We start from the raw sequence: 12500 nt of genomic DNA on the forward strand, positions 1-12500 counted from the left end.
GAGTGTATGCCTGACGGATGGATTTAACGTTGTTTTTGTAAGTATATTGGTTTTAAATTCTAAATTTAAAATTCCCTTTATTCATTCCCAAGGGGAAATTTGCCTTTAGGGTCTATTCCAAGGGAAGACTGGAATAACCCAGGGGTCAGCCGCAGTGCAGCGCCGCAAAGTGAGCTAATGCGTGGTGACTTGCTCAAGGCCAAATAACGAGGCGGGTAGTCGAACTCGGTACCTTTTGGATAAGAAGCAAAGAACGCTGAGCCACGCTCGAAACGTCCATTGTAGTATTATGTTCTCTTTTGAGGCTGTTATCCCCATATTTCTATATTACTATTTTACAGTCCACAGCTTCTAGCAGCTTAATATTTACATAACTCTCAAAGCGCATTGTAAAAAAATAAAATAAATCAAAACAACTATATCTCTTTACAAGGAGTCTCTCTCTCAAGATTATGTTGACCGTGAGACAAGTTATATTTTATACGCAATGTGACCCAAAACTTAATGTAATCCAAACACATCAAATCCGAAAGGGTAAAATTTAGAATTTAGATTTTGGGTTATTGACTTTACTTTGAGTCATTTCTCCTTTGACTTTGCACACAAATATTCTTGTTGTCATTATTATTATTTCAACCAGCACCTGCACCTGCTATATTTCAAGGTATCCGAATCAAAGGAACATTAAACAAGTTTGCTGATTATGCATCTTGAAGACCAACTTATTCTCCCAAACCTTTTACAGTCGGAAATGGAAAGGTTTTGAATGTTTTCTTATTTGACATCAAACGAAAATGGAGTCCTATAGTTAATAAAGGATCGTTTGATAAGTTGAAATTAGAAGAAAGACCAAAGTTAGGTTTATATGACAACACATGCATTTATGATAATAAAAAGAATAATAATACAGGGTTTAGAATATCACATTTCAAGAGTATATATCTATAGAATTGAAAACAAGCTTTCTTTGAAAGCATTTCAAAGAGCCTTTTTGACAATGATAATTTAAGCAAATAAAACATCAATGCTAAATATAGGAATTGAGTGACATGAAGTGTGAAATTATATTATATTTCACTGATTGATTCTTTTCCATTTTTGAAATGTGGGAATTCAATTTCAGCCATGCATTGACAAATAATCCCTCGGTTTCAATATCTTTTAATCAGTTAACTGCTGTACTCTGGAAAGACAAGTATTTTTTAAAAATTGGCCAGAAAAGATGCGTCCTTCTAATATCGATCGATTTTTAATGATCCTCATCTTGGCAAAAACTCTCAAACCTGGGACCCCGCAAGTTGAATGTCATTTAAATCGATCGATATCCGAAGGACAGGATTTCTGACCATTTAAAAAAATACTCGTTTGTCTTTCCCGAGTACGGCAGTTAACTGGTTAATGTTAATGCCTTTTAAGTTCATAACACTGGCAACGTTCAACGTTTGTTGCCCGTGTCATTAAAAGCACATAATATTATAAATATTTCTTACCTTAAAATTGTAAGTTTAAAGAACTAAAAGACTGTTCCTACCGACGTGCACATATTATTTGCAGGTTGTTAATCCAGATCGTTATGGACTCATTGTTGTAATAGAAAAACTCTCGAACCAACACAAAAAGTTGTCCGTTACAACATTGTTAATAAATCAAGGCCATAATTTCGTTCGTTTATCAGACCTGCTAATATGTGTACGCCGATTCAATGCATTGTTATAGGATTGTTTAGCATGACTTGATTGAGTGATCCGAATACCATCAATACACTTTTCCCATTTTATTTTCTTTAACCCGTGGATTTAAAAAGGGAGATAAATACAAAGTCTGACCAAATTAGGCCGCCTCGCTTAACTCAGGTGTGAAGACGATCCTGGCTTTTGGCAATGATGGAAAACTTGTGGAACAAAAATTACACCAAATACTCGACTTGTAGTGTAGAAAATAGATATTTGAATCTATTTAGTTGTCTTAGAGGCATTTCACTTTCACTCTAGACAGCTATTATATTCGAGTCGCTATCAGCAACTTCTTTTATGTTATCCTTGTGCTAGAAACTTAGCCCATATTGCTCACTTTTCTCGAGATGCTCTCGAGTGACTCTAAGGATAAATTTAACCTTAGGATAAATAAAATTAATTGTCTTTTAAATGCTATTTATTGTTTATGTATTTATCCATTTATTTATTTACTTATTTATTTATTTATCTATTTATAAGATGAATTAATGAAGCGCTTTGAACATGGTAAAATACGCAATTAAATGGTCATATTATCAGTATCACTCTCGAAAGACATGCTCCGTGCGTAGGGAATCGAAATTAGACGCTTTTATTATCATAGCCTCGGGTTTGACAAAAAAAGTCTGAATTCATCGACATGTTATTATGATGTTACAAGTTGTCTGTTCAAAATGAATACACATGCTAGATGTACAGCAGTATATTCCAATGCACAAACTATCACTGGTTCATTAAGCAGGGAAATAGAGCAGATGTAAATGAGGATAGGCTTTTTCGTGTGACCAAAAATACTGACCAATGAAATCGATCGTAGGAAGGTAAGTGCGCAAAAGAGCTGCCGTCAGGTCCAGAATTGCGACACATCTTGGAACATACACTTTATGTAACACGCCTTGCCCTTTGGCTTTCAGATTGTCCCGACGTCCTAGCGTTGCCATACAGTAAGTATTACACGGTTGTCTCATGATTCGAATGACTCATCTTAAAATCTTATATTTTCATGCAACGATCTATTAAATCTATGAGATCGTGAGCTTCTAATGATTGATGAGTGTGGCTATGTGGTCTAGTGGTATGACATTCGCCTTCGGATCGGAAGGTCCCGAGTTCGAGCCTCGCTCGGCGCATAGTTGAGTCCTTGGAAAAGGCTATTTACTCACATTCTCTCACCGTACTCAGGTAAATGAGTACCTGACCGTTAACAGCGTTGTCTCTGTCGGAAAAACTGTAATATCGCCTAACATGCGTCATGTCTCGTTCTACATGTAACATGTTGCTGTTGGTCAGGGACCCCTTGTAAAGCGCTTTGAGCACATTAAGTGGATATTGCGCTAAATAAAAGCTCAATTTTTTATATTTTTAAAAAATATAGGCTAATATTTACAAACTATTTTCAAAGCGCTCCACACAAGGTCCTAAACCAACAGCAAAACTGGACTTACGGGACAAGGCATACAGCCTGTGTTGCATTACTCTAGTTTCTTTTTCGACAGCAGGTTCATTTACACGTTTATGTATAATGTGAAAAGGTGAGTAAAAAGCCTTTTCCAAGGACCCAACTTTGCGCCGCCCACAGCCAGGATTCAAACCTTCGACCTACAGCCGTTTGTTACACCACTCGTCCACAAGACCATACAAGATAGGAGAAGGCTTCAGGGACTTAATTTGATAAAATGTCGAGCTCAACATGAGAAATTTGAGTGTTGGATTTCTTTTACTAATCAGCCAAGTGACATTTTGCACGAAGTTGCATACGATATCTAGCCCCCCCCCCCCCCTTTTGATTTGAGCTTTTTTATAGAGAAATATTCACTAAACGTGCTCAAAGCACTTTACAAGCAACACTTAGCATGTAGGACGAGACTTAATTGACAGTCAGGTACGTATTTTACACCTGAGTACGGTGAGAAAATATGAGCAAAGACCCTTTTCCAAGAACTCAACTATGCGCCGCTCAGAGCGGGACTCGAACCCAGGACCTCCCGACCCGAAGGCGAGTGTCATATCACGATACCACATTGCCGCACAGTGCTTGACAATTTTTTGATGATGGTCAAGCAACCAATGGCTTGATGTAGGTCTCATGACCAATATATCAATATATTAGTCGTATAGTATAATATAAGGCAACGCCAGGAAAAAAGCAACGAAGATTAAGAGGGTTCGAAGCTATTGTCGTTTTTCTTTTCCTCTAATTTTTCGATACTACCGTATACACCACATCACAAACCCGTGTGATTGACCCACGAAGGTATCGGTGCATCTCATTTAACTTTTACCCCTGCGTTAAAGTTTTGAAGACGTCACACAACCTGATCACGCATACTACCACACTTACACACATGTACACGTCAATAATGAGGGAATAAGAAAACTCATGCTTTTAGATAATATAACAAAATTTATTGAACATCAGTAGAGCTTTTTTTTTCTTCTCAACAAACACATGGAAGAAACAATCAACCATAGATAGCAAAATATAGTAGCGCCAGCGCTGAATATCATCATCTTCATCATCATCATCATCATCATCATCATCATCATAATAATGATCAACATTATTTAAACATTACCATTGTCACAGTAGCTTAGATAAAAGAAGTAGAGAGATAGCATGAGAGTAAGACAAAGGAGTAATATAGAATGATCTTTATCTTGTTTGAGTTGTAAAAGCAGAAGATTCAAGATGACAGACGACCTCTATGGCACGGAGCGATGTGACTAGGAAAAAAAATGGAATAGTACTCCCAATATGAATAGAAGACAGCTCATTGTGGAGACAGAAATCATTCGTGGAAATGCTTTGTTAACATTCAGGATCTTGAATAATAATTCTATGATGTCACAGTTTGTTTTATTATCACAGGAAAATGTTTAAGTATATCAAAACAATTTTTAAACTGTTAACTGTCATGATCTGGAAAGAGACGTATTTAAAAATTTGGCCAGAAAAACTCGTCCTTCAAATATCGATCGATTTAAATGACCCTCATCTTGGCAAATACTCTCAAACCTGGGACTTAAGGTAGACCTCGCGAGGTCCCAGGTTTAAGAAGATTTGCCAAGATGAGGGTATTTTAAATTGATCGATATTTGAAGGACGAGTTTTCTGGCCATATCTTTTTTTAATACGTGCTATTCTAGAGTAAGGCAGTTGACTAGTTAAACAAGACACCTAGGGTAATGCACTCGTATCAAGAATAAACATTGCTCAAAGTATCATAAAATTAACAATATTTTATAGGGAATTCGATTGACTATCTATCTAAACACTATCGTACATCATGATTTGAAGCACCTTATTTATTTATCCATTCATGTATTTATTTATCTATGTTTTATTTGCAAAGATGAAATTAAAAAAAAAATTAAATGAAACTAATCGTTGGGGAAATGCAGGAATTACTTGTTACTTTTTCCTGTGCCGTGACATTTTAACAAGTCATTTCTACCAAACTCGTTGCGAGCCATAATCATGGTTTACTGAAACTGTGATATCAAAATAGTAATGTTTACTCAGCACCAATCACCTTATAATTCAAGCACATCTATGAATAATAAAATAACTTAAATTGAATTGAAATGAGTAATGAAAGTCGTGATCTTCCAAAGTTCAAAAGCTAGCACAATGTGTCAAAAGTTGTTTTATGAGGGAAACTGAAATAAATGATGTCATGCTAAAATGAAAAAGGAAGAAAAATGCTGACACACAAGTGAAAATTTAAAACAATGGTAAGTGTGATGAAACAATGTCAATATTATGTTTTGATTTAAGTAAAATTTGAACACAATGTGAGCTATTGCCAACTACAAATTCAACAACAACAAAAAAAAAGAAACTAGACTAATTTCTTTGGCTTTACGTTTACATTTGTGCATCTGATTTGAGTGCATGTGGTCAATTTTATTATTTGTTTAAAAACGCTAGTGCAATTATAAATAAGTCCTGTGAAAATTGAGGAAATTTTGCTAACATCTGACAGTAGTTAAATGCCGTTTTAAGCTTTCAGAATGGAAGACTGTAATAAATAACGCGAAAAAGGAGTATTTAAAGACTTGCCTCGAGAATAGAAATCTAAAGATCTTCATTTTCATTCACTTTAAATCGTTTTGCCCCTGAAAGAACTTGAATAATGAATGTTCCATTGAGTATTGCTATAAATACAGACTACGAGAGTCTTAGAGCTTTCCAGACCTGCTGAAATATCGATGTGTATATCATGTGTAAATATGGCAAAGGAAATCCGATTACACAATCTATGGAGAAAAAAAAATTGTAGTATCGAAACTAGCAATATTTTAACATTGAGTTCAAAATATAATTCATACAGACTAGAATGTGTGAATCCTAAATAATTTGAGTACACTATAAGTCCATACCAGATGGAAATAAATTGGTTTCACAAAAGTAGGGAAAATAATTTAAAACATATCAAAGGAATAAATAGATATCACTTGTCAACTAAATCATTCTGACATAACGTATTTTTAAATACAAATTGCTGGATTCGCATTCTCGTTTATATCATTGCATCAAATTTTGTAAAAAAAAATTCTTTCAGATCTTGATTTTGAAACATCTTTTAATTTAACAACACGATAAGAAGAAAATACATGTTTTAGTTTGAAATCATAAAATTAATCTGAAAGTTTCCTATCGGAGATTGAAATCTAGGCTTAAAAGTTAATGATTTTCTACAACATTTGATTAACTGATAATATTAATCTCGGTTATATGTTGTGCAGTTATGGAGTGATGGTCCCATTAAAAAAAATATTTTGAATCAATATTCAGTCATGCTGAATATGACGTCACTGCCGTCTCTGAATAAACACATTTTGTCCCACTTGGCTAAAAAGCTTTTCCGTCCAAAATCGATTTAGAAGTTTCAGCTTTGAGACTTTTTGACACGATGAGGGTCTTCTTAATGGATCTAAGATGAAGATCTGAACAAGTGTGTATGAAACGTGCCAGACAAAGCAAAAAAGAAAAATACTAGCACGTCTGACCGGTAATGAGAAGGTCTGAGGTTCGATCCCCAGTCGAGGTAGACTGATTTTTGGGATGATTTGTTTTCTTGTATTTTACTTTCTTGATTTGTCTGGCACCTTTCATAAACACTTGTTCAGATCTTCATCTTACAATAGTGCCTGCTCCTTAATTTCTTAATTTAATTGATCTAAACTTAAAGTATAAAGTTTTCAGGGGAAGAAAATGGGAAAAATATATTTGGTCAAGAGTACGGCAGATCAATTGTGCAGGTAAGTTGTGGTGAGATAATTATAACATGGCAGTATGTTTTCACTTAATGAATTTAATGCTGAAATTATAAATAATCTTAACTTACTCAATGCAAGAAAATATTATAAACTGAAAGAAAAACAAAAATGAAATGAGATTATAATGGAAGTTGAATAACTTGAAAATATATAATATTTGTGATATTTAAAAAAAAGAGATGAATATAAAAGCGAAATTTTAATTCAATGTTAAAAACAGAATAACAAAAAGGTTTACGGAGCAATACTTTCCACCTCCACCGCTCCCTCCGGCGTCAGGGCCAGCCCAAGCCGGTTGATGGGAGACAGTAAGAGGATAGAGCCTGTTGACACCACAAATTGAACACACCATACAAGTCATATAAAAGGATTGATTATAATGCAATGATTACACGCAATATATGGTCCAGCCGTTCAACTTTACAATTTAAAACGTCATTCATTAAAAAAAATAAATAATGAAACATAATTTGCAACAATAATTATAGTTAAATAGGTTTCCTGGAACCAGCCAGTTGTAGTAAAAATAAAGTTTAACAAATATTGATGATTACAGAATGTAGTAATAATAAGGCAATGCAATCGTAACATAGGTTTGGAAATGTTTATATACAGTAGACCAAATAAGACAGGTAGGTGTGTGTTATCAACTGTGGCCGGTTTGACTTTGTAAGCCATTCCAAAACAACATCAAGGCAAGATTCCCTTAGACCTGTTATGACTGATACAATCAGGTGGTATATCCAAAAACTGGACAGAAAGCCAAATTTCATATAAAAATACAAAAAAGACTGAGCCAGATTTGACCTTAGAAAAGCCAAAAAAACTACCACACTGATTAAATGCAACAATCTTATATTTCATAATGGATTATAATTTAAGTATAAAACCATCAGAAAACCAACAATAAAATCGGGGTATAACAGGCAGAGTGGGATTTAAATATTAGTGAGTCTCCCAATATGATTAGCTAAGACGTTTAGCTGATTATGTTGATTGTCAAGTTCATTAGGCATTGTAACTGTAATGATGCTTTCAGATCAACTGGTTATAGTCGCAAGTCATTTCAGATGTGTCGCTTCATGTGCAAGGAGAGATGGTCGCTTCTGGAGAAGGCCCTTTCGCACAAGTGACACTGGAATGGGCGATCTCCAGTGTGTTTGCGGTAGTGGCGGGTCAGTTCGTCGGATCTGGCAAATTTCCATCCACATCCTTTCCATGTGCAGTGGTAAGGCTTTTCACCTGTGTGCGTTCGCAGATGTGCCTTGAGATGAGAGCTTTTGGTATAGGTCTTGTTACAACCGGGATGGGTGCAAGCGTGGCTGGTTTGTCTTTTGCGCCCCCATGTACGTCGCCCTCTTTTCTTTGGCTGAGCGACGGCAGTTGTGTCCATTTGCTGTTGCTGTGGTGGCATAAGAAGCTGATCGAGTTGTGGTGACGATGGTGGTGTCATCATGGGGTGGTGGGGAGGTCTCATCTGGGAATGATGAGGTGTTGGCACCATTTTATTACCCATCATATGTTGTGGACTCATCAACATGGCTGAGTGCTGGCGGTGGGGATGTCCCAACTGGAACATGGTGGGTGGCATTTGTTGATGGTTCATCTTCATTTTACAAAGAGTGTCTTGTTGATTTTCTGGGGATGATGGAGGGGAAATATGACCTGCGTTGTTGGAGATGAAAGGCATTTGTGGTTGTGGTGAGTTCTGCGATGGTGACGTTGAAATTGGCATTTGGTTGGTGGGGATGACTGTTAAAGTACCACGGTAGGAACACGACTGGGATAAGGGGGAAAATTCTGCTTTGGGAATTTTGAAATCGGGCATGGTAGGGCTGTTTAGCTGGTGGTTCTGTTGATGGTGATTGTTTTGGATCATGTGTGAAGACATGGAGGAATTCGATGAAGATGTCAGAGATATGAGGGATGGCATCGCATTGTTTATGGTGGATTTGTTGCTGTTGTTGTTATTGTTAATGTTTTTGTTAAAGTCATTATAAAGCATCATGTTAATGTTTTGACTCATCTCCTCGTCAAATTTAATGTCAGGAATGTCAAGGAACGCAGATGGGAAGTCGGGAAGGCCGTCTGCTGCTGTGTCTGGTATTTCTTGTTTGATTTTGACCAACGTGTTGTTGATGGTGTTGTTGATAATGCTGTTGTCATTGTTATTGTTATTGATGTTGTTGCCATTATCATCGAAGGGTTTTGTTTCCACAGAGTTGTTGAGGATAAAGTCCAAATCGAGAAGATCGTCATATGTGTATTCTGGGGGAGATGGGCTGCCGCTGCTGCTGCAACTGCTGCAGTGACCGACGGAGTCCGGGCTCCCGACAGACATTGGTGGGTGTGGGGATCCGGTAAGGCTGTAGGCTTGGGGGGAGGGCGGGGCTGGGGAGGTGGATGATGTGAAGTATGGAGGTGACGATGAGGAGGAAGATGGCGATGATGCCATGGAGACTTTCATCTTGTCGTTGAAGATGTTTAACATGCTGGTTTCATACGGTGTGTTGTCTGGGTACAGAAAATTGTCGACTTGGGCGACCTCAGCCCAGTTCTGAAAAAACAAAGATAGAAATGCAATAAGTTATTGATATGGTATTATTATTATTAGATATATTTTAAAAAAAAACATATTAAAATAATGCAAATACTCACGTCGACATTAAATTTCATGACTAAACACTGTTTTTCAAATTGTTTTTTCTTACTTTCATGTTTTATTAAAAACCCTTTCATCACATTTTTGCATTGTAAGTATTTTTCCTGCATTCCTACCCAAAAATAGTTTTTGAAAGAAAACAGCTTCGATTGATGACTTTAAAATACATCGTTACTAACCATCAGTATATCCACATAAGAATATTCCATTGTAAAAATTGAAATATTTCAATATTTTAATCGAAATTCACACAATCAAATTTATAATGGCGAACACTTAAAATTAGGGATTTAAAACCTTAAAAATTTGAAAGACACAGAAGTTCAAACAGTTTTTGCTTCATCTAATGAGTGAAATATAAATCTGTACTGGCTATACCGAGGTGCTCAACAAGTTTGGTTGGAGAACAAGATGACATTGGCCGTGAGACGACTTGTTGCGGAACCTTTTATACCCGATATGTGAGGGAATTATGATTGCTAGGGTGGTTGCGTGAGAAGGTATAGTCAACCTATACTTTATTACAGAGGTATACGCCATCGCTACCGATGTTAATCAGATTGTCATCCTCTTTGCCTGTAGTCCGTACATGGCAGGTAAATAATAATCGATAGGTGAATGGTAGGTATCTACTACTAAAATCCATCGTTATAACATTATATGCTTTCGTTATCAAATCTAGCATACCGAGGTCACTGAAGCGTAAGGTATTAATACTGACCCCATACATTTTCCTTCTGTTTCTCTCTCCTCTCCCCCCCCCTCCCCCTCTCCCCAAAGACACTTTCTCTCAGACATACACAAAAAGCACGAACACACTTGCTGTTCGCCTCCTCCTCCTCCTCCTCCTCCTCCTCCTCTTCTTCTTCTTCTTCTTCTTCTTCTTCTTCTTCTTCTTCTTCTTCTTCTTCTTCTTCTTCTTCATCATCTTCTTCTTCTTTCTCTACTTCCTCCTCCCCCTCCTCTTCTTCTTCTCTCCCTCCCCCACCCCAATTGTATAAAAACACCCAATACTTGCAATGACGTTTCACCAAATGATGCCTTGGCCATTCCTAGCTTATCTATCATCCCCTTCCCACCCCTTCAAACACCTCTGTGCATGCAAGGATGTTATGTACTCAATACGTGTCATTATTGACTATTTATATACGCAACCCAAATAATTAAATAAAAACCTTAAGTAAAAGGGTAATCAATGATCGAAGTAAAAAAGTGCTTATGAATGCACTCGACCATGGTCCATTCTTCCATTCAACAATACATTTATGTAGAGAGTATAAAAAGCACATTTAAATAAAGTTATTACGGTGCAAACGAGAAACAAAAGTAAACCCATTCATTTTGATCCCCTAAAAGAACAATAATAAACCCTCTGAAACACAGGTAAGGCAAATTAGACAACAACGTCATAATTTATCGATCGGGGAATATTCAATCGCAATGTTATGTCATGTATTTGCTCACTGTTCCACCATTCACTGCTCACCAAACGATGTTTTTCTCAATAACCACTACGTATCGCGAACGGCATCACAAAACAAACGAGGCGACGTCGAGTAGTGGCAACTCAGTTCATACTAAAGTGAGAGTTTCATTGAGCAAGCTAGTTCGTTGTCGGATGAAGCACCGGCGCGGGAGAGAGAGAGGGGGGATATGATTCTGCTTGGAATGCATTCTTTCCAGCCCGCCAAAGTTATCTATGTCTGGCACCGTTATGAGTCAGATTCTCACTGCTCACCCCTACCTACCCCGACATAATATACCCCTATAACTACCTCAACCTTTAAAGTGCTTACTACCGTGAACTACACTGACCTCTCACCCATGACCAAGTAACCTTGTGAAATGTCTACGAATCCTCCGTTTTCATTGGCTGTCTAAAAATAATTTTTGGCTACGACAAGGTCGATACCTTATTCATGGACAATTATTGCTTTCGCTGAATTTGAAAAGCGAAAGTTGATGCGACATATACAAGCCACATCTACTTACAAAAAAAAATAAGGGGGGAGAGGGTGGGGATGGAAAGGGCCATATGAATCTTATGGGAATAAAATATGAGCGAAAAATCAGACGACACAATGCGTGATAACGTTATACACAATATTTATGTTTAATTGTTAATAATTATAATGAAAATGCGTGTATTTTCGCGCTGTCTGAAACCGCTAGAAATGGTTATGATGCTTCAATTGCATTGAAGAAAATAAAGATTTTGGGACTGCAATGGTACATAATCATTATAACAAATAAATAAAAAAAGTTAAAAGCCATGGTCATTTTTTTTTTCTATTTTAAATTTCGAATGAATAAATTGCTCAGATCTGCACGCATTATTTATTTTAAAGATGACAATGATAAGTTGATGAATTTAAATTCAATAAAAATGGTTTAAACTCATTTTTGAAAAAAAAAGGATGTGCATAACATTCAAGCTGAATTTTATTGAATGATTGAGAATTTCGATGATAGTATGAAGGATAATAATAGTAATAATAAATGTACATTTATATAGCGCTTATGTCGAAGCTTCGAAGCGCTTAGGATAATAAATGAAAGTCTGATAAAGGATAAAGAGACATAACATGTGGATGAGAACAGTCCAAACAATCGAAACATGTGGATGAGAACAGTCCAAACAATCTAAACAATTTTCAACGTTTGTTTTCTAAATAAAACAGACGTATGCGATCTGTTTTGGAACATCGAAACAGTGCGATATACGAACATGATAAGTCAATCACTCAATATCAATACTTGTGATAGCAAGTCAGAAAAATATATAAGATATAATATACTTACATTATGAAATCCAACAACGT

General features: G+C 36.4%; 1 protein-coding gene across 1 annotated transcript in view; it reads right to left on the reverse strand.

Moving 5' to 3' along the window:
- Nucleotides 1–7945: 7945 nt before the first annotated feature.
- The window catches only part of LOC144963076 (uncharacterized), a 4828-nt gene continuing 273 nt past the window's right edge, over nucleotides 7946–12500 (reverse strand). Inside the window, exons 1-2 of the mRNA XM_078896707.1 lie at nucleotides 12481–12500; nucleotides 7946–9573 (exon numbers count right to left, since the gene is read on the reverse strand). The exon at nucleotides 12481–12500 is cut by the window's right edge and continues 273 nt beyond it. Coding sequence (XP_078752833.1) covers nucleotides 8083–9573; nucleotides 12481–12500 — 1511 coding nt within the window. The 3' untranslated portion in view covers nucleotides 7946–8082. The remainder of the gene's footprint in view (nucleotides 9574–12480) is intronic.

Source organism: Berghia stephanieae, chromosome 1 (assembly GCF_034508935.2).
Source record: "Berghia stephanieae isolate SIO BIC M18660-M18661 chromosome 1, UCSD_Bste_1.3, whole genome shotgun sequence".
Taxonomy (NCBI): domain Eukaryota; kingdom Metazoa; phylum Mollusca; class Gastropoda; order Nudibranchia; family Aeolidiidae; genus Berghia; species Berghia stephanieae.